Source organism: Oreochromis niloticus, linkage group LG14 (assembly GCF_001858045.2).
Source record: "Oreochromis niloticus isolate F11D_XX linkage group LG14, O_niloticus_UMD_NMBU, whole genome shotgun sequence".
In the NCBI taxonomy this organism is placed as follows: domain Eukaryota; kingdom Metazoa; phylum Chordata; class Actinopteri; order Cichliformes; family Cichlidae; genus Oreochromis; species Oreochromis niloticus.
The window spans coordinates 14,652,002-14,674,759 of record NC_031979.2 but is presented as its reverse complement, the minus strand read 5'-3'; the positions used below and the strand labels follow the sequence as shown (position 1 = coordinate 14,674,759).

At 41.1% G+C, this 22,758-nt stretch overlaps 1 protein-coding gene across 4 annotated transcripts in view; it reads right to left on the bottom strand.

Moving 5' to 3' along the window:
* Positions 1-22,758, bottom strand: part of dscamb (Down syndrome cell adhesion molecule b) — a 125,318-nt gene that overhangs the window by 9,554 nt on the left and 93,006 nt on the right. For 2 of the 4 annotated variants that reach the window (XM_025898231.1, XM_025898232.1), the window contains exons 12-27: positions 10,803-10,999; positions 10,237-10,333; positions 9,969-10,097; positions 9,657-9,824; positions 9,028-9,098; positions 8,303-8,546; positions 7,418-7,564; positions 6,362-6,517; positions 6,128-6,267; positions 5,853-6,006; positions 5,562-5,679; positions 5,311-5,477; positions 4,478-4,576; positions 3,307-3,495; positions 2,267-2,557; positions 152-328 (exon numbers count right to left, since the gene is read on the bottom strand). In XM_025898231.1, the coding sequence (XP_025754016.1) occupies positions 152-328; positions 2,267-2,557; positions 3,307-3,495; positions 4,478-4,576; positions 5,311-5,477; positions 5,562-5,679; positions 5,853-6,006; positions 6,128-6,267; positions 6,362-6,517; positions 7,418-7,564; positions 8,303-8,546; positions 9,028-9,098; positions 9,657-9,824; positions 9,969-10,097; positions 10,237-10,333; positions 10,803-10,999 (2,544 nt within the window). The remainder of the gene's footprint in view (positions 1-151; positions 329-2,266; positions 2,558-3,306; positions 3,496-4,477; positions 4,577-5,310; positions 5,478-5,561; positions 5,680-5,852; positions 6,007-6,127; positions 6,268-6,361; positions 6,518-7,417; positions 7,565-8,302; positions 8,547-9,027; positions 9,099-9,656; positions 9,825-9,968; positions 10,098-10,236; positions 10,334-10,802; positions 11,000-22,758) is intronic. The other 2 variants (XM_005474552.4, XM_005474553.4) reach the window with 1 other exon arrangement.

Here is a 22,758-nt window from a genome sequence, read left to right as displayed (position 1 = left end):
AATTACACAACACATTTTTGTCCGAGTGCTTATCTGTGTATTGGAGATCAGGTTTGCACACAGACATGTTGGGTTTATAGACCAGATTTACACTTCACACTCTGTAAACAGGATGCAAATTCATATAAACACAACTTAATCTACAACCCACCTCTGAGTCTTTTGAGCCTCTGCTCCCGCCTTCTCCTCTTTAGCACCATGAGCATAATAAAAACCAGCACAGCCACCACAAGAATAGAGGTGATGGTCACCACCATCTTCAGACCGCCACTGCCTGACATGTTGTCTGAGATGGGATCTCCTGTTTTCAGCAGAGGAGGGATGGTGCCTTTAAAGGAAGGTGAAAAAACAACATTTGTTAAGATTTTCAAATACTTTAGTTTTGAATATATTCTACAACAGCAAAGTGCTGTTGATGGTTTCCTGCAAGACAAACACTGAAGATAAGCTTTTATGCAATACAGTTAAAGAATATAGGGATGATAAGATGCTGATTCTTTCTTAGGATGCTGCTTTTCCACATGCATGCTCTTTATTGGGATGTCACAAAGGAATAGAATAACTAAGAACACCTGAGGTAATAGAGCAATATACTGTAGATACTACTATTATATTTATTATACTGTACTGTACCTTATTGTTTATCAGCCGTCCTATCAATTTTATGATACAGACATCTGGATTCAGGTGAATCCCAAGAGAAGAATCGAGTACACACGACCAGTCGGTGGATTTAAACCTGGTTAACATGGTTGCAAACAGGCTTTTGAACACTTTTTAACTTGCAAAAATATACGTATTTGTGACATTTTGGTGCTGTATTAAACAGCATGTACATTGGCATCCTTGGATCAGTTTGTCCATCTCCTGTCTATGTTTGTGAAGTAGCTTTTTTCATCTGGTCCTAATTTATTAGTTAAAGTATTTTCTTCCTGGTCACAAAACTTTTTCAGTTCAATTCAATTTATTTTTATTTATATAGCACCAAATCACAACAACAGTCCCTTCCAGATGCTTTATATTGTAAGGTAGAGACCTTACAACGATACAGAAAACCCCAACAATCAAATGACCACTTTGATTAAGCACTTAGCGACAGTGGGAAGGAAAAACTCCCTTTCAACAGGAAAAAATCTCTGGCAAAACCAGCCTCAGGGAGGTGCAGCCATCTGCCATTGCTGGTGGGGGGATGATGGGGAACCAGGTTTGTAGCAGACTGAATATGTGGTGTTAGTCTGCAGGACTGCTTCTCAGCAGCTGCGTTAAGCTGTAGACCCACTGTCACACTCACAATAGCATCCACACACACTTGTGTCCCATACACACTCACTCACATACATGCATGCACGCACACATAACACCCTGACAGGCAGCTTACACGTCTCAGCAAAGCTCTTCAAAGGAAATAAGTTAACCGTCTGGAGAGCACAGTGCTTACAAGTTCCTATCCTTCTTCACAGATCCTTTGTGTATGACTGACACAATCTGTAGCCCAAGGCAAATAGAGCGACGCCACGGCCCATGGAGAATCAGAAGACCATCCCCATTCTCTTACTGAGCCTTGTTCAAAGGCTGATAAAACAGTGTGACAGACAATCTAAATAAAAAATACATTCTCGACTGTAGGCAGAAGTGCAGAATGGCACTTTATGCTGTAACGCCGACTCTGCGAGCAGCAAACAGCACCAGAGTATTGAACAGAAGCTTTACTGAACAGACCTCTCGAGTCTGAGAAGCAACGAAAGGATCACACTTTTGCTGTAGTGTTTCCTCGGCTCAGAACAGCCTTCGATTCAAGTCTTACTTTAACAGTTTGACCCTTCTTAACAGCGAATATATTTTGATTCTTATTATAAGCTATTTTTGTCAAGAGTGTATTTTTTATGTAGGGCACCTTGTTTTTCTTTGGAAATATTCTTCAAACTCTGGAACACTCGACAGTTTTCTGTATAAATAAACAATCATTATTATTATTATTATTATTGTTAATTGCAATCATTGTAAATACACTATATGGACAATGGTACAGGACCACACCTCTAAATCTTTTAATTTAGGTGTTTTTATGTCCGGGGGAACACCAAGGCGTTCCCAGGCCAGCCGAGAGATATAATCTCTCCAGCGTGTCCTGGGTCTGCCCTGAGGCCTCCTCCCGGTGGGACATGCCCAGAGAGAATGTGTGTATCCATGACCGTTTCTGTTAATGAGAGTGTGGGGAATGAGTGGGAGGGTGGGGTGGGGTGGGACTGTTAAAATCCAAACTCACTTCCGTCAGCATTCAGAGTAGCAAAGGTGATCCTCTTCTCTGCTGAGCCGGCGCTGTTGGTGACCTTCATCTGCAGTTCGTACCACGTTGCCTCCTGCAGGTCGTACAGGATGTAGCTCTTGGTCAGCGATGTGCGCTGGGCTGTGGTCCAGGTGCCTGAGTCCACTGCTCGGTACTCCAGTATAAAGGAGGTGATTGGACAGCCTCCGTTATTCCAGCCAGCCAGGTTGAGCCTGGCCCTCGTGGAGTTGATGCTGGTGAAGAGTTCATGTTCTTTGGCAAATTGAGGTTCTGAAGAGAATACAGACAGAAAGTTGTAACTTTTGCAAGTAAATACCAACTGACCTTGAAAAATAAAGTCAGTATCAGTGATTGAAATCAAAGTAGCTGAAGTATTATTTTAGATATAGGTTACCACTATTTAGCAGGTATCTGTGTCTGCCCGATTCACCCACACAGTCATGCATGGGTGCACCAAGCTAGCTAGCATTAGCTGCTAAATGTCACCATCTTGTCCAAATATGGATTCCCTCATCTAAGCTCATAAATCCTCTCTCTGTGGGAAAACTGTAACAACTATTTTGCCTTGACTGCACATCACTTAAAAAATGTATTAAACCACCTGTCACAAATAAAACAATAAACACAAATATCAAAAACTTGTTTAAAACTAAAAATTATAAGTAAATAAATTTCATTTGGTCATGTGATCTTATTTTTCTGCTTTTTTGTAAAATAGAAAAAAATCACAGAAAACACCAACAATTATATTTTAGCATTAAAAAAATTTTCATTAAAGAGCTTGCACATACTGGTGCATTAATCATTGCAGTAACATTAAAAAACATGTTACTAATTACCAGTACTGCTAATTAAGGGTAGGTATGGCATAAAACTTGTTGTATATTGTATATTATATATTTTAAAAGAACCCTTTTCTGGCCAACTATACCCAATGTTGTAGCACTGCTGTTTATACTTGTTAGTATAATAATAATAATAAAAATACTAAGGTTTGAAAATAAACAAGTACTCCGCACCTTTTCCATGAGTCTTAGCTTCAATGATCTCACTGATGCGCCCTGGTCCCACTGCATTCTGGGCCGTCAGAGTGAATTTGTACCACGTGCCACACTTCAGGTTCTCCAGGCGGTATGAACGCTCGCTGGGGCTGATGGGAAAACTGCCCCACTGCTCACTGTTATCTTCTGAGTACTGCAGAATGTAACCTGCGAGGAGGAGAAAGAGGTATGAATGAAGACATGACACAGTATATCTGGAGTGAGCTGAGTCAGAATAAATTTGATATTATTCCAGTAATACATAGTAATCTCATGTTACTACCTTTTTAATATATTTATGGCTCCACAGTTAAATATTAGATGTAAGAAAGTATTTTGTTTACAGAGAGAAACATTTGTAGCCTTTAGTTCACCAGAATGTTCTCTGGTCCTGCATTTATCATCAAAGGAAAACTCTCAATAATGCTTAGACAGAGGCTTATTTTGGAAATTCCTGGAAAAATTTCGGAAAATTTTATGACATGGAAGAACTTAAACAACTAAAAAGGATCTCAACTGCGAATCAAGGCAAACGGGTCCAACTATTTCAGATAAATTTGGCACGTATCAGCTAGGACTCTGAAAAATTAAATCACAATTTGTTTATAGGTTTTGTGGTCACAGGATGAAGAAAAATAGACCAACCGCTCATCACAGGATCCCGAGAAAAGGCTGCATGCTAGGCTACAAACAGACATCAATAAACTTGCAGTAGGTGTGTGTATTTTGGTGATGGCTGTTGCTTTGTGCAGGAAAGCAAAACAAATATCACAGAGAAGGTATCATAGACAGCTTCTTTAACGGCTCCAGCTCTGAGCACAGGAGCCCCTTGATTATGTGCAATGATAAATCACTACAACTAGTCTCAGTGTGATTACACTTTCTTTAAGATGGAGCGCTTTAATCTTCACTTAAAAGGACCTAATCTTCCCTGCTGTTTTTTAATCTGGCTTTTAGGACTCCAGTATTGTGCTGTACCAGCAGATAATGAGACACGAGCAGCAGAAATGGGGGTCAGGCCACAGTTTGTGTGTGGTGGTGGTGGGGGTAATTGTTGTTATATAACGGTGCATGTTGTTGACCGTCCACTTCCTTGTACTGTTTGTTGTATGTGCACATGTTATGTTCGGTGGATGTTGGACACCCTCACCTCTGATGGAACTCCCTCCGTTGTCTCCTGGTATCCATGACAATGTGATCGATGTGGTGGTGGTCTTGGTCACTGTGAGGCGTGGCTGATCAGGTGGTACTGTGGATATGAGGACAAACAAAGGTCAATGCTCGGTTAGTCGCTTGGATTAAAGTGTCTCATGGTTCACTTGACCCAAGTAAAAAGTCAATTTACTGTATAACTAAAATGGTGTTCATTGTAATTAACTTAACAAAATGTAAACAAAACAAATAAAAAATTAAATTTAACAGTGATGTGGCTGCTAGACATTTCATTGGTTACACCTCACTAGTACTGGGTTGGGCTCCTTGCTGCCTTTAGAACTGCAGTAATTCTTCGTGATACAGATTCACAGATTTTGGTTTACATTGACATGACAGCGTTAAACAGTTGCTGCAGATTTATTGGCTGCACTTTCCTGAGTCCACGAATCTCCTGTTCCACCAGATCCCAAAGCTGTTCTGTTGGACTGAGAGCTGGTGACTGTGGAGGCCATTTGAGTACAGTGATCTCACTGTAATGTTCAAGAAACCAGTTTGGGATGATCTGAATTACAGCCTCAGTTTCCTGATCTTAGCTGGCAGTAGTGGCACAACTGGACATATTGTTCAGAGTCACTTAAATCTCCTTTCTTCCCCGTTCTGATGCTCGGTTTGGTCTTGACCATGTCTATACGCCTAAACCCTGAGCACTGAGTTTGTGCCGTGTGATTGGCTGATTAGACATTTGTGTTAATGAGCCGCTGAACAGGTGTACCTAACAAAATGGCCAGTGAGTGTGTATATAAAAGGTAGAAAATAAATACTTCTTACCTTGCACCTGCAAATTGAGCGTGATCTCATCTGACCCCCAGTTGTTGCTGGCCACACAGCTGTAGTTCCCAGAATCCTCTGCTTTCACTGTACGGATGAGGAAGCTGCCATTGCCGTAGACAATACGACGACCATCCACCAGGACGGGTGTAGGTGTCCCATTGGTGCTGGAAAAAGGCATGAAAATAACCAATCTGTAACCTAGTCATGCTGACCAGTACTACATGCTTGTTTGTGTGTGTGAGACCTACTTTCCCTTGAGCCACTTGATGGTGGGAGGAGGGTCTCCAACCGCCCTGCATGGTAAAACAATGTCCTTCATCCAAGGAGTGGTCACTGTCCCATTAAACGTCAGGATCCTAGCGGGAGCTAAAAGCAGCATAAACACAAAAATAAGTTACTGTTCCTGTCTTCTTATAAGATTATGCTCTGTGTGATTAAAGTACCACTATTAAAGGAACCATGCAATTCCACTTAAAAAAAAAAATCAGTGGGAAAATTCCTACATGACACAAAAGGCCAGTTTAGTTAGGATTTTGTACCTTTGGCCAGAGGCTGCACTGTGATCTTCTCACTGTTGTTGCCGTGACCTGCAGCAGTCACAGCCACCACCCAGATACTGTACTGTCTGGTCAGAACCAAGTTTGGGATCCTGTAAATGTATGCATCTGGAGAAGCCTCAAACTCACTCATCACCTGTGAAGCGAAGGGACGGAAAGGATTAATGTATCACTGGGCAGCATCAGCATGAGAAAGTGCAGAGAGGCTTGTGAGGAAGACTGAAGAAGACCACGACAATCTTGTGGTATACAAATGCTATTACCATCGGATGCAGGTTGGAGCAGAAGACGATGTATTTCCTGATGATGCCATTGAGTTTGAGCGGAGGCAGCCAGGACACGTAGACCTCTGAGCCGCTGGAGGCCGCGGCCTTCACTCCTGCTGGAGGCCCAGGAACTGCAGAGGAACAACACGGTGCCATTTACACTGAAGCATTTTCCAGGAGCAACTAAACTAGAGTCAACGGGCAGTTATCTGGAATTTCTTATACCATCCTCTTTGGTGCGGACGTAAATCTGTTCACTGCGGACACCATCTCCAGCATTTGTGAAGGCTAACACCTGGATGCTGTAGTTGGTGTACTTCTCCAAACCATCGAGCTCCAGAGAAGGCTGACTGGTGGTCATATTTCTGATTTCTCCCAGTTCTGACACAAAAAAAGAAACATGTAAATAAGTCTGAATGTATAAACTGCGGCAGAGTAGAGCAAGAGCAGTTAATTCAGCTCTGAAAAGTTACAAAACTATCCCTCTTCACATGTGATAAAACTTAGATAAAGTATTTTAAACCGACAAAACTTTATTATATTATTACTCGGATTTTTACTCTGCTCTCATCTTCTCTTCCCTCTCTTCTTATGTCCTGTCAGTCAGAGCTGAAGCAATGAGGCTCGCTGGAATTATTGCACTGTGAATTATTGATGGCGCCCGGCCAGACTGCAGGTTCGCTCACTGCTATACTGCTATATATTCACAGGAAATACAACCACAAATCTTCCCTCTGTGAACTGCAGGCTTCGCGTTTCTACTGCTGATTAGCATTCGTGAGCAATCAGGATGTAGTGTAACGCTGATTGTCCAAAAGTCACATGCTGGTCACAAAATATGAAAAATATAAAACATGTAAGTACGTTTATAATTCCAAGGAGATAAAACTGCATGAGACTTTAAAAAAAAACTATATTGTTAATTCAACAAGGTGGCTGAAAATGATATTTAAACCTTTAAAAATGTGTAAAAATGAGCTCATCGTTCTGCTGTTAACCACAAACAGGATGAGTCAGAGACAAAGCACCATGAGTGTTCAATAAGTGATAACTGTCCTATACACACACACACACACACACACACACACACACACACTGAAACAGCTTCAAAACACCATTTTACATCATATTGTTGCACCATGACAAAACCACAGCGCCACCTAGTGCCTGAGTAAGCAAGCAACAACAATGAAATAAAGACAGGGACCAAAGGATTGGCCTAAGTGGCAACTAAAAGGTGCGTGCATGTGTGTGTGTGTGTGTGTGTGTGAATGCTAGTACCTCCGTCAGGCAGGTTGGCCCAGTAGATGACTCTGTAGCCCTGCAGGTTCCCATTCAGAGCCTCCCTGGGCAGAGGTATCCAGGAGAGTGAAATGACCTCTGGAGACTTGGCCACTGCCAGAACATTTTCAGGAGGCCGAGACGGCACTATCAGAGACAAGGGAGACAAAAAAGTATTGAAGTGGAAGCATAATGGAGTCTTTTTTAAGGCAAAGTACCCTCATCCAGGCAATTAAACAAGTATCCAAAAATGAATCACACAAATACCTCCTGCCACCAAATATTAAGTCAGAAACCTCTATTTAAATTTGTAAATCATTTTATTTTACAACTATGATTATTTTGAAACGAGGGAAGTTTATCATATATATTTGCATCCTGCAATGATTCTGATATGTTAAATGTATTATTATGTTCACTAAATCACATTCTAACATTAAATACTGAATGTATTCTTTCATTTTGGAAAAGAGATGTGTTTTGAGAGACAAAATAAAACGTTTTGAAATAAGAAGAAACACTTTATTTTTCTTTTTTAAATCTGTACATCGTTCTATGTTAGGAACCCAGACAGGAAACTGAAGAGAAGCATACTGTTTGATGTAGCGCAGTTCAAAATATGCCCAGTAGATGGAAACCTTTTCACAAGAATAGCTTTGAGGTTTTGAGCCCCTGCTCATTTAAAAGGGCTTGATGTGAGAGGAATCTGAGAATATGCTCATCCTGTTCAAAACAACTAAAACTGCTTCTATTCTTCAGTTACAAATACAGAATAACTAAAATACGTTATTATGCTACAAACTACTCTAACTGCTAAAGCGCAACATTTTCAGTATGGCTGCATGGAAATGCACCAGGTAAGAGGCGCCCACATCCCCTGCTTACCATCCTCCAGTGTCTTAGTGACCACTTGCTGTGAAGACGGCCCGGTGCCTGCTCTGTTTGCAGCCTGCACCACCACACTGTACTGGGTGAATTTCTTCAGGTTGTCCAGCACGATGCTCTCTGTGGTATCGCCCGTGCTGTCCACACTGATAATGGTAAACTGGTGGCTCCCACCGGGGCTGTACTCCCTGTAGCCCACCTGGTAGCCACGGATCACACCGTTCTGCAGGTGCTTCTGTGGAGGCTGCGAGAAGAATCAGGAAGCTCATAAGTCCAGACTTACTCAGATTCTTACTATTGGGTAATTCTGAAATACTTTATGGCTAATTGTGTTTTATATTTGAAATGATTAGATTAATACATTGTCTTCTGTCAGTCCATACATACCACAGATTTTAATAAATGGAGCTGAATACACTGAATTACTATGTTAATTTCATTGTTAAATTCAAGATATAATTTTTACTTTATTGCAGTTTGTTTAAATTCCTGAAAAACACACAAATAAATAAACAGCATGGCAATTTTTGCTACATATCCAGGATGCAAATCAGTATTTGGTCTGATAAACCAACAGTTATCTTTACAGTATTGTGCAAAATTAGGCTGTAAATGAAAAGACTGTTTAGTGTTTATTCACGATGACTAATGAGATGCACGCGAATAGTCCCTGTGTATGAATGGCTCAGCTCATAAAGCGGCACTTAAAAACTTTCAAACAGCACCTTCCAGGAAACTTTGATGCTCTGTGGGGAGGTGGGCTCTAGAGTGACATCTTGTGGAGGGCCATCAGGAGCTGCAAATGAAGCACATCATTTAACGTTATTAAACACCGCCGGGTATAATGCGGGGAAAGATGATTCACTGTGAAATTTCATTTGTTTTCAGTCTCGTTCAGCTACACTAGATGGTGCTGTTGAGCTGAGACTGCATGTTCCTCGATGCACTTGCTGATTCATGAGCCCAGCAGGTTTCACCTTAACTTAATAATAATTAAAAAAAAGGAAAAAAACTTGTAACATCACCAACTTTAACCTTAAATAATGTGAGGAATGATATATGAATTTTAGCACTTTATTTTAGCAATGAATCCCATAAAATGTGCCATTTTAATGGGCTGGAATGCCTGAGGGAGGATCATTATAGGCAATAGAGGGTAAGTGAACACTGATAGGGATGACTAAAAGCAACGGCGGACTGAGCTGTTTCTCAAGATATAAAAAACGATGATGACCTGCATTTAAAGCAACTGCAAAATAATTACGTGCACGACGACTCAACAGGTTTGCGAGGCCGGAGGAAACAGGCTCTACGTTAAACAGAGTATCACTCCCCCAAACTGAAGCTCACTGACCTGCTTCATCAGTAGTGATGGTGAGCTCATTGCTGGGGTTGCTGTTGCCGATAACGTTCTTGGCAACCATGCGGATGTTGTAAGTGGAGGAAGGGTGGAGGTCGATAATAGTGGCCTGGTTGAGCTGTGGCGAGACATCTTTGGTTACCTGGGCTGATAGCCATGAAGCTAGAAGAAACAAAACACAAGAGGGTGAACACACACTGTCAAACAATCGATAAAGGTTTTTGCTCTTTTATTAATTCTGGATTGTTGTTGTTTTGTTTTTTTTGACTCATGATAGTTACATCGCTCCCCTCTCCTCGCGTCTACCTGATTTGTTCTTGCACTCAATATCGTATCCTGTGATCGGGCTATTTCCATCGAAGCCCATAGTCCAGCGGAGCGCTATGGTCCGATCTTTGACATCCCTAATCTCCACCTCGGGAGGGTCAGGAGGTTCTGTGGAACAGTAAGTTTGAGAGAGAAAGAGATGCAAAATATCTCAAACAGCAATAAATCACTCAAAACTTTTTCCTGAAACCAATCCACTGACAAAAAAAAAAAAGAAAAAAAAAAGCTGAGGTGAGTTGAAGCTCACCTTGCACTGTCAGCTGTATGATGCCTCGGTCCTCGCCGAAGGAGTTGATGGCATGACAGGAGAAAAACCCAGAGTCCTCGCGAAGAGTAGGCATAATCTACAGAGAAACACACCAAACTCGAGGCTTTCAAGTGGGCAGAGCTTTGCTATCAGGTAGGAATCTAAAACACTGCTTCATCCTGAGTGAGTTTAAAGGATGGCAGGGCACTGAACCCGTCTCCAGCACTTTCATCTTTTAATTTGAGATAAAATAAAGAGAGGCTGGACCTCCACTCGATTATCTCTTGGCGCACATTGCTTCAATTTACTGCATTACATATGTACTTGTTCATAATGTGTATTAACCACCATTAAATTTAATTGGAAAATACCTTCTTAATAATTCATACTCTAAGACATTAATACAATGAGAATGTATTTTAGCCTGAATTTTCCTCTGCCCTGCCTCCCCTACGCCTTCTCCCTTTCTGCTTTCCATCTGTCCATACAGATAAAATGACTGAAGGTTGGCGTGCTGCCCGAAGATTCGAAATGCGTTTCGATTTACAGTGAAACCGAGCACTTACCACGAGCGTTGAGATGACTTCGTCGGCCACCTCTTTGACAGTGACCACATATCTGCTGGTCTCGGGGTTGATAATGCGCTCTTCTTTCTCCCAGCGCACCATGATGGGTTTCTCTCCGTGAGCTATGCAGCTCATCCTCTTCTCCTCACCCTGCGTGGCAAGAGTGGTGTTCGGGTAGGAGGTGATCATGGCTGGTACTGCACGGAGAATTGGGTGGGTAATGAGTAAAAGTGAAAAGAAAACAATATGGTTTACTGTATTTATTTGTTCTTGAACTCCACTACAGTAGCTTTGCATGATTCTCTGAAAAAGCTTTTTTAGCACCTCTCCTTTTAAGGCCAACCTCCCTTTGAGCAAACTTTCAGAACAAAAGAGTTAAACTTCAAGTAGACAGGGTTGCTCTGCTCACAGCCACACCCACATGCTTGAGATGACCATATTAGGGATATCCCCTCTCTTTGTCATCATATCGAGCGAAGAGTAGAAAAAACTCCACCACATACACAAAGAGACACACACACATGTATCTACCTATATACAGAAAAAGGAAGGAAATTTGTTTTGGGGTGACTATTTCTTTGTTGCCAATAAATCCCATATTGTTGGAAAGCCTCTTTATTTCCCTTTAAATATCGCCTATGTAAGGAAAATGCATTTGTGGGTTGAGCAGCAGAGTTGAGTAGGAGGGTTGGGCCCATGAAAAATTTGCCAGATATTCTCTGTCAATGCCAAACAGCTTATTCTGCTATTGACTCTTGTTTGGTGTCATTTATTTATTTAGAAACAAGACGTATTTTAAATGTAACAATTTATTTATTAATTTAACAAACAGGTGCCTTTGTAGCATGCATATATGCAGCCACAGCAACCTAGAACATCTTCTCAATTCCCAAATATTGGAGGTAGTCTCTGATAAACCTGGCTCTGAGGGGGTTGAGCACTGTCATCTCAGAGGATAGAGTTTGGTCTCAGACAGTGGAGATTTGGGATTGCCTGGAGTCTAACCCCAACACTTGTGAACACTTCCGAGTTCAGTTTAGGCGTCCTTTTAGTGCCAGAGTTGATGCTGGCTGATGGATGGGATCCATCTCACAGCAGTGGTTCCTCAGATTTCAATCATCCGATCCAATGAACGAGACCAAACAAGAGTCAATAGTTTTTCATGGGCGCAACCCAACTGCTCATCTCTGCTGCTCAACTCTGCTGCTCAACCCACAAATATGGCACCATTTGAGGGGAAATAAAGTATAAGATTTATTCCCAAATACTAATTTCCTGACTGCTAGATTTCTCTATATGTAGATGTGACTTAATGCTTAATGTGTATGTGCCACTTTGGAATCACTACCTTCACATTTTAGCATAGACTTTTACATCAAATTAAAAGATATCAATTTGTATTTCCTAGAACATGGCACACTCTACTGTGTTTCTTGTCTTATGCTGAGAAAACTCTGTTTCTGCTTTTTTGTGACAATTATGACAACCACTTAAACACTCCAGGGACCGTCACGAACTCCTGTTTGAGTCTGCCTGTCTCTCCCAGTACTTAGAAGACTGAAAAGGAGCCTTTCAGGTAAGCCAGCGACTGCTTTGATAAAGACAGTGAAGGGTAACGTGCTCCTTTCTGAAGATGAGGTAGAGGAATGGAGGAAGGAGAAAAAAGCAGTGACTCCTGACTGAACTCCCTTCGGTCTGAGAGTGGAGTCGGTCTGGCTCTACGGCGTAACCGCACACCAGGCTCATTAGCAGCACATCTAGCCCATGTGCGAGTGTGTCGTTCAGCAGAATGAGTATTTGTTGTGAACGTCTCTCACCCACAATCTGTACTCACACTATTCTCGTACTCACACTCTCTTTTATTCCATCTTTTTCTCCCTTCTTACATGAAGCTGTCTCCTGATCGTAACACTCGCAGAGACTTTCAGGTGCTATTCACACCATAATGATCTCTAAGGTGTGAAGCTCCTGAATTGGATTACACCATATTAGCTCCTGCAGTCTGAGCAGACTGAATGAATATGTTAATCTCCATCGATGAGAACATTATCTCAATTATTATTATACACTTTGCAATTCAAGTAAAACAATTCGGAGGATCCGACTGCTGTCAGTAGTGTTAGACAGCACATCGAAATCAGCAGCAGAATATGGTTATGGGAATCACTCCTATTAGAAAAGCTGTAATTACAGACGATACTGAAGCTTAAAATGTATCTAAGCAGACAAGTGTGAGCCACAGATTTCAACAAATAACAGTAAATGATACATCCAATAATGTTTGCCACATAAATTTTAAGGGTCATGTAAATAAGAGCATTTGAATAAATTGTAAAAGCATATTAAGGACATTCATTTAAATCTTGATTTCAACTCGGGATTATGCATGTCCTTATCTGCCAATTGTCACCCTAGCTTTCTCTAGTCTACAGTGCTGTGCAAAAGTCTTGAGCCATCCCTCATTTCCTTATATTTTACTAGGGAAATGGGACATGGGTTCCGCAACTGAAATGCGCAACCATACATAAGAAAGAGTTTGTAAGATTCTAACCAGATTCCAACTCTTTATTTGTTATGTCCGCCTTTATTCTTCAACACAACCTGAACTCTCTTAACTAACCTTTCTTGTCATTTCTTCAAGTAGTCTTCAGGGATAGTTCTCCAGGCTTCTTGAAGGACATTCAAAGTTCTTCTTTGGATGTTGTCTGCCTTTTTCCCCCCATCCTCACCCAATATGGTCCCACACTTCTTCAATAATGTTGAGGTCCAGGCTCTGGGGAGGCCAATCCATCACTGACAGTGTTGCAGTGTGTGTTTTTCCTATCCAAGTATCCTTTTACTGCATTGGCCATGTGTCATTGCCATGCCATCAATTCTGATAAAATCTCCAACACCACTGGTTAAAATGCAGCCCCAAACCCTGACAGAGGCTCCACCACGTTTTACAGACGGCTGTACCTCTCTCCTGACCTTCTCCCTACATAGTGATGATAATTAGAGCCCAAAAAATGGATTCGTCTCTTCATGAGACTAGTTGCCACTGATTTTCACTGGAGTTTTTTGTTTAACTGGGCATACCTCAACCTTTCCTTCCCATATTCCTGAGACCATTTCTGATGAAGCTTCAGTGAACCGTAGATGGTTTGACTGAGGAGTAAGATGACTCTCTCAGGTACTGCTGTTTTTTAGGCCTGCAACCATGCTCCCAAGTTTTCACAGTTAATAGCTCTCGGGGAATTAGCGGTGCAAACATTTTATGGCTATCAAACTGTGTTATCTTTGGTATTTTTCATCAATTGAACAAAAAAAAAAAAGTTTTTTTGTGACAGACCACTAGTAACAAAGTGCCTAAAGATACAATTAAAAATTGATTTTTTTGCTGGTGTGTGTAGAAACAACAGCCTTGCCTTTTTTTATGCTTGAATGATTTATAGGTCAGTCTTAAGTGGCTTAGAAAGCAAACAAACAAAACAAAAACATTCCTCTGAAACTGGTCAGGTACAAGGACTGGACTGAACAGAGTGGAAAAAACAGCAAATGTCCAAAGTAAAGCTTTGAAAGACCTTCAGACAGCCTTGATAGCTATTGCTCAAGACAAGAAAGTCTGGCTCCCTGGAAGCAAAATATAAAGAAATGAGGGCTGACTCAAGACTTTTGCACGGTATCATATCTGCTTTTTAATAATGGGCAGGTTTGGGCTTGTAATAGGCTGGAAGAGGTTACAAAGCGATGCAAAACTGAGAGATGCTTTAGACTCATTGTCACTTTAAGATTAATTAGTGGAGCAGCGTTAATCAGCTAGAAAGAATACAGTCACAAAGACAAATCTATAAGTCTTGTTTTTATTACGAAAACACATTTGTACTATATAGCGCAATGTATTTTGAGGTGTTTGCACGCAGTGGTGAGGACTGTGTGACTGAATAGGACAGTAACGGCAGCTACATGTGGCAGATGCTTTTGTAGCAGAGCTCCGAGGCCTTCGCTTCCAAGAAGGGAAGCGATACGTGTGTTTGACTCAGTGCGCGAGTGTCTGTACACTCCTGAACAACGTGCACGTGTGCGCGTATGTATGAATATGTGTGCGCACGAGAGCGGATGTGTCTGGGGGAGCTAAGTGGGCGAGCGCAGAGAGCAGAAAAGACTTGTGCTCATGACACATCTCAGCCACAGTACACGATGGAGGAGAGAGAGCGAGCATGTACCCCTGCAGCGCTAACTATGATCCCTCGCTCTCTCCCTCGCTCTCTCGCTCCATCTCCCTCCTCAGGCTCCCACCAGGACAGTGATGATTTAATGATGAGAGAGACCACTTTGATTATTCATACACAGCAGACAAGTCCGCTGGCCGTGCTGTTGTCTCACACAGGCGTACACGAACCTCAGATGTGCACAGGCGCACACACATACTCACACTCAGAAATGCACAACTACAGCCACGTTGGCCTTGCACACATGCACAGTGCATCTACACGCAATAGGCATGCATGCACACAAACAAATCCAAAGTAAAACACATATAAACAACACAGAGAGCACTGTAGAAACAGACCTGTTACCCACCCTCATCCACTAACACACGTACACACAAACACACAGCATTCCTGTGGGTCAAACAGCATTTGTAGCTAACTTTGTAATCATTTATTTTGGCTGCACACAGTACGCTTTGATTATACTTGGAGTGCCAGGAAGGTTAGACAATCACAAGCCATTTAAAGTACTTGAAAACATAATTAATCATTTATTATCCCACACTTGTGTGAATGGCTATTTGCATGATGGCGTTTGAATTACTCTGATGTGTTGAAACGTCACGCAGGCTGAAAAATGCTGCAGATTATTTTTTGCTCAGTTGTTATTCATCATTTCGGTGGCATGCGTGAAGGTGTCGCTACACCGGATACCACACGTATCAAGGCCTCACCAGCGTTGGATTTTTAAGGTGAGTTCAGGCTTGCACACACGCCATTAGCTCTATGAGGATGTCTGATGAGTTAAGTGATAACAACAGCACACTAATGTGTCAAAATAACAATGTTATAATAGTATTGAATGAATAAAAACCTTGACCTGATGATGGCAAAGGGTGTTATCAAGTTTATAATACAATTTTTCCTTTTAAAATTAGAGGAGCAGAATACTGTGGCTAAAACAACCTGTAAATTCCCTCTAGAGGGAAAACTAAATTGTGTGCCTTATCTTTTAATTAGCTCAAACATGTCTTTGAAACATCTGTATATCTGTGATCATTTGCCATCTGCCAAAAACATCAGACTTATATCTCTCAGTCTTCCGTTTTTGATGCTCTACATTCAAATCAAAAGACTCGACAAGCACGTCCGCACACAAGCACGGATCCCGCGTACAGTAACCTCCCCCCCACACACACAAACAAACAAACACTTACACACAGACTCCTTCAACATGTTTCTCTGTCTTTTTTCCCTCCCTCACAGCACATTTTCATCTTTGAAGCAGCCAGCAGAAATCAAAAGGGGGTTGCTACTCGTGCGTGTTTGTGTGTGCCTGCGCGGATGTGCACGCTGGGGTCTGTGCGCTATTGTGCGTGTCAGACTTGGGACTGCCGACGTTTAAACCTCATCCCTTATTCACTTGGAGCCCCTCCCTCTCCCTCGCTCCCAGCGCCATCATTCCCGTACCCACTGCCCCCGCGCAGGAAACTGCTGATTTATTTTGCATAGCAACTATGAATTTTAAGTGAGTCCTATTAACAGAGTCTCCTCAGCCCCGTCTCTAAATGTTATTGCTCCTTAACAGGGGCTATTTTCTCCATCTAAATCGGAGGCCTCGGCGAGTTAACATCAATGGGGATCATGTTTGCTCATGAAAAGAACTCTAGAAAGGGCGCACAATGACTGTGAAATCACGTGTGCACGGCCGTATTCATCATTTACGGTTGTACGTACGAGCGCATGCTTGACTGCTGAAGTGTTCCTGTGCCCCTGACTGCACATATGAATACCTCTCGGTGCACATGGAGGTATTCAAGCTGTTTTTGACCTTGTATACAAACACGTGTGAATGAAACATGGGAAGTACAATGCGGTACCTAAAATGTTCTACATCTTCTCGGCTGTGCTTCAGTGGCCCGAGCAGAGGTAAGGCTTTCTCCTCATCTGATCTCTATGCATCTACCGTGCTGCACTTGCACGGCCCCGGGCTAAACCTATTCTTTTTGATGGCCTGTAATTGCTCAGTTGATGTATATTTTTTAATATCCAGCAATATTACAGGGGGGCCTGGTAATAAAACACGGACGGGTAGAGGAGAAAGCGTGAGTGCGAAGAGGGGGGGAGACAGGAGAGGAGGAGAAAGCTGAGGTGGTCGAGAAGAGAGTGAAAGAGAGGGAACAAAGACAGCAGAAAGGAAGAGGAGGACTTAACAGAGGAATGCAAAGATTTATACCCTTTCAAAGCCTACGGCCACACGGTCAGATTCCCTTAGATTAGAACAGGTGTAGAAAAGGTGGACACTATTTACTTAATAAACATTAACCATGTGTCCGAAACCAAAATGTCATGGTGTGTCTTTGCCCCTGTGTTTTGAGTTTTGACATTTTGGTTCTGTTTATCCTCATATTTTTTGTAATGTGTGCTTTGTCCTGGTCATTTTCAGTTATTCCTCCTGTTTTTTATTCTCAGTTTCAGTTCTGTCTCCTTTTGTAATTTGTAATTATAGTTATTAGTTATGCTAGTGAGTCCCAAAGTGTGGGCTGGGGTCCCTGTTGGGCTGCAACGGAACTACAGGTGGGCCGCAGTAATAGAAGAAATTCAGTTTAAAATTAATGATCATGTAGGGTAACTTATTGATATAAATGTATTTATTTATATATAAAATGAATTAAAACTGGTTAGTTTGTGATGATATTCATTACTCTGACCTTAATTTACTGGTCGTGTCCCAGTGGCAGGTGGGTCACACATTGGCTCCAACACTTTGCACATGATTAGATGGCATTAGCACTTCGTACCCGCAGCCTGTGTTGTTAGGAGATACATTGCTTTGTCTTGTATTTTGATTAGGGTGAATATTAAAAGGTAAGCTCAATGGGATTTTCTGTTTTTTTATTTAGTTAATGTTTTTTTTTAAATTTAACTTAGTTTGTTTAGTCTTAGCTAGTCAGCTGTGCTAACTCGACAAATGTGAAGACAATTTCTTTGACTTTTTTTCTCTATTTGAGTTTTAAATGTTTCAAAATATAAACCTTGTAAATCAAAAATTTGGTAGTATCATGATATTATAGGTGAAAAATTTATGTTAATGCTATATGCTATTTAGAGAGCCAGTCATGCTAACCTTTGCTAGCTGAAAATCACAAAAACAACTGCTTAATATTTAATCCTGTCCATTAATTTTTTTTACAAATTTTTAAAGAGGATTACTAAAAAAAACCAACTATTTTTTAAACTTTTTCAGTGTCACTGCAGCCCTGTGTATATACACAGCACCAAAAGAACAAACAAGTTTAAGGAGCAGGTTAAAAATAACCAGTAAATTTAAAATGTTTCTTTTTTGTTTGTACTTACACTCATAGACTCAGACTTAATACAAAATTCAATTACACAGACCAACTGATAACACCTGGAGAATCTCTGCACATTGCGGACATAATTAGACTTATAAACTAGCGTATAAATTTAAATAACCAATTACAAAGAACAGCAAAAATATGTAAAATAGATCTTTTGCTATATAACTCGTATATTCATTAGATTAACACTATTTGGTGTGTTATTCAGTCTCTCACTGCTGAATGTGTAAGACGAAACAATGGGCTGAGAGTGCAAATAAAGCAGAGAAACATGCAGACTGCACTTCCCTTGAGCCCACGTCAGCTACTAATTGAGGTATTGATGGATTTAAATGAAGCAGAAATGCACTCAAGAGTTCTAACCTCTCATAAAAGGCACACATACACCTCCACACACACACACAACTGTATCCTCTCCATGCAAGCGGAATGCAAACGATGTGTTTTACGCGAATACACAAACACAAATTCTAAAATATTCCTGCAGCGTGTACAAAAACATAAACAATGTATGCTAAGAAAAAAAATTATACACCACTCAGGCAACTTTAGTTCAGCTTTACAGAAAGTATCTCGAGTACACAAGTACAATCCGGGGTTTAAAATGTGAAATCTGATCTCTTGATGAGTGTTCGGGATGGGGCTGAGCCAATGGTAGCAGGGGAAGCTAAGTATGATCAGAGGCCCAAAAGAACATATCACATTTTCCTCTAATGTGAAGTATTCTAACTGTGAAGATGACACGTCAGTGCTAACTGAATCACAAATGACTAAGAAGGTTTGGAATAACTCTATAAAAGAAAAAGAAAGAAGTGTGTTCATATTTGATCCACTTTGATGATCCCATACAGACGTGGCATCAATATAGTAACTGTGGTATAGAAATGTCTGAGATCATTTAGAAAAAAATGTCTGCAGTGAGAAGTGTATCACTTACAGAATATACCATCCTGTATATAAAATGAACTGATCCTGAATAAAACAAAATATGACCGTGAACTTAAACATTTTATACTTGATTTTTCCTTTTTCAAATCTCGACTATGATGATTGGTAGCACTGATTATCTTTCTTTGTGTTTGCCTGCACGTTTTCTGAAGGGAAGTGTAAGCTCGGAAGATCTGCTGAACACCTACAGAACAAATGAAAAGTTCTCAATGTTCTCAAATGTTACTAAAGTTCACGAACGTGAGAATCAATCGCATGTAATACAAAGGAGGGGGGGGGGTCCATTAACTAGCAATCGTTATTGACTGAAATAAAGTTGCTTGCTCTGTACAAAATCATGCGGAGCCCGCAGGCAGCTATAGAGAATATAAAAATTATATTTCAAGGCCATTTTACTACATTGAGTGTAAGAAATACTATTACATGCCTGCAGCCTCCATTGTAGGACGCCTTAACCATAAATCTTCAATTCAGTTTTATCGAGTCACCTTCTTTCTCTCCATACTACAACTGTCTATTTGTAATTTTATATCAAAGTTTTAAAAATTACTTTACAAGCACCTAAAAATTTGGGGGGGCTGACAATATGCAGGTAGGATTTTCCCATGTTTTACACTGTACAATCCAAGCAGGGGCATTTTATGTTAGCATAGATATCCTATTACATTATATATGAATTATACAAGTGCAGGTTAATTAACTCAGTCACTTTACCTGCAAGTTGCACAAAACAGCAAACCAGTAAAAACTGGATGTTTAGTCATTTCTCATGTAGAACCCCGCAAGCGTTATCAGCTGAGCCGGCGTATATGTTTTTTGTTTTTTAGTAGCACAGATGTTTCTGAATGACCTGAGAAATATTAAAGGGATATTTTAGGAATAGAATACAGGCAGCATTGCTACTTCAGCACTACGGACAGCGGCATGGACTGCAGACACAGCAAGGCAGGCCATTGATTGCAGTGGCTGATTGTATCTTAGCCTAATAGCAGAAAGAACTGTGATAGATGCAGGTGACTTTATAGTTCAGTAATGCAGATTATCGACAGCACGGCCTCAAGAGGACCGGTGTGTTTGTGTTTGTTGGAGAGCGTGACAGAGCGAGGGGAGGAGAAGGTATTCAAGTAATCTCAGCCAAAATTATTTATAAACGAGTCATTTTTGTCACTTTTACAGCTGCTCGAACGTTTGATATTTTCTAATAAGTTGCATATGTTATCGCATGAGGAGTGAGGAAGGCTCATTTTGGTCACTTTGGGTGGAAAGAAGCATCTTTAGAGCACAAATCCCTGAACATCTTTCCAACTAAAGATGTGCAGGTGCAGTGCACTTGGTGCTTTAGGGAGAAAAATGATCTTACCAGCACCACAGACCGGCCTATCGTGTGTGTATCTGGCTTCAAAAATTCACCCAACTATGTTGGAGTTGGGAATATAGAACTCACCCTTTAAAGGAATAGAACATGTTTCTGTTCATTTAAAGCAGAAGAACATGTTTTCATATAAATAATAAAAGCTGTAAATCATGTTACGGTTACAGTTCATGTTAATGAAACTACTAGTTGTGAGAAGCAAGCGTACATTATTCAGTAGTGAAGTTATTAGAATTCCCTTTGATAGAGCCCAGTGCAACATGAAACTGAAGCCTGCAGCAACAGCAGAGTGCATTCAATAGGTCAAGCCTCTCTCACGCACACACATATACACAACTCTCTCACACTGCTGTGGCAGCTTGTGTAGCTGAATATTAGGATCAATGAAAGTCAAACTATGCAAGCAGTTTCTGTTCACTCCTCACACGACTCCATTTCCTACTAGAATACAAAATGCACACCAATAACACAGCATAAACAATCCACTGCTGTTTCCTGTCGTGTAGAGGTATGGGTTATTGATTGTTCACGTCCTCCACAAATAACACACATACACTCACCGGACACTTTGTTACGTACACCTCTTCAGCTGCTTGTTAACACAAATATTTAACCAGCCAGTCTCATGGGGTAAACTCAATGCATTTAGTCATGTAGACGTGGTCAAGACGACGTGCTGAAGTTCAAACTGAGCATCAGAATCTGATGACTCTTGTTTTCTGCTGCAACATTTGGACTGTAGGGTCAAACTTTGGAGTAAACAACATAAAGCATGGGCCTATCCTGCTTTGTATCAGTGGTTCAGGCTGCTGATATAATAGTGTGGGGTATATTTCCTTGGCACACTTTGGTCCCATTACCACCAACTGAGCATTGTTGAAACAGAGCAGCCTACCCGAGTATTGCTGCTGAGCATGTCTGTCTCTTTATGAACACGGTGTACCCATCTTCTGATGCCTTCTAACGGTATTATAACGAGCCATGTCACAAAGCTCAAATCATCTCGATTTGAGCTTTGTGACATGGCTGTGTTCACTGTGTTCAGATGATCTCCACATTTACGAGCATCTTTGGGATGTGGAGGAACATCATGGATGTGCAGCTGACAAATCTGCAGCAACTGTGTGATGTTGTCATGGATCAAAATCTTTGAGGAATGTTTGATCACCTTGTTGAACCTGTGCCACAAAGAAATAATGCAGTTCTGAAGGCAAAGTGAGTTGGTATCAGCAAAGTGCACCTAATAAAGTGTCCAATGATTGTATAAGGAAGCCCAAAGGGTGGACTGCACAGTGACTGCTACTAAAGCAATCTGGCAGTGTGTGGAATGTTCTAGCATGTAAATAAGCTGCGTGTGTGCACACCAGCATGTTTGATTGGGCCAATAAACTCTCACACCTCACATACACCTAGGAGCTCTGACTTAGAGTGGGCATTGATGAGAATGATCATCGAGGAGAAAAGCACACCAATATCTTCTCTGCTGCTGCATATTATCTCAGTGAACTCCTGTCACTGCGAGATGACCTCACAAAGGGATTAAAAGTTGACTAAAATGAAAAAGGTCAGAGATGAGAGAAAAAGAGAAGATCTGCATTGCTGCTGCATTCAACAACAGCACAGATTAGATTATTGAGCTATATAATCTTAGTCTAACGTCTTTAGCATTCTCTGTGACCCTGAAGAGCACATATGGGTGGATTTTAACAGATACACTGAAAGCATAATATAAAGAAAATGCAGGCCCGATTTATTTTCTGTATTTTTTTAGTTAATGGTTAAAGCATATCGTGTGCCGTAAGAACTTGTTCACTTATCATTTTCTTCAGTTGAAATACATGAAAATCAATGTTTGGAGTTTGATATGCTACTGAGAGTTGAGCCTGCAGTAGCTGCAGCTGCAGTGTTTGCTCTCTGCGTGGTAGAAAATAGAAGAAAAAAGGTTGGCACAGCCATAGGTCAACTTGCTGCATAGCAACTGGGTGCCACAGTCAGCAAACTGACCTATGAAAACACAGAGTTTGTTCCTCTCTGAGCTTGCTGTTTCAGTGCTGACAGCTTCTCAGCCTTGTACACTGCGA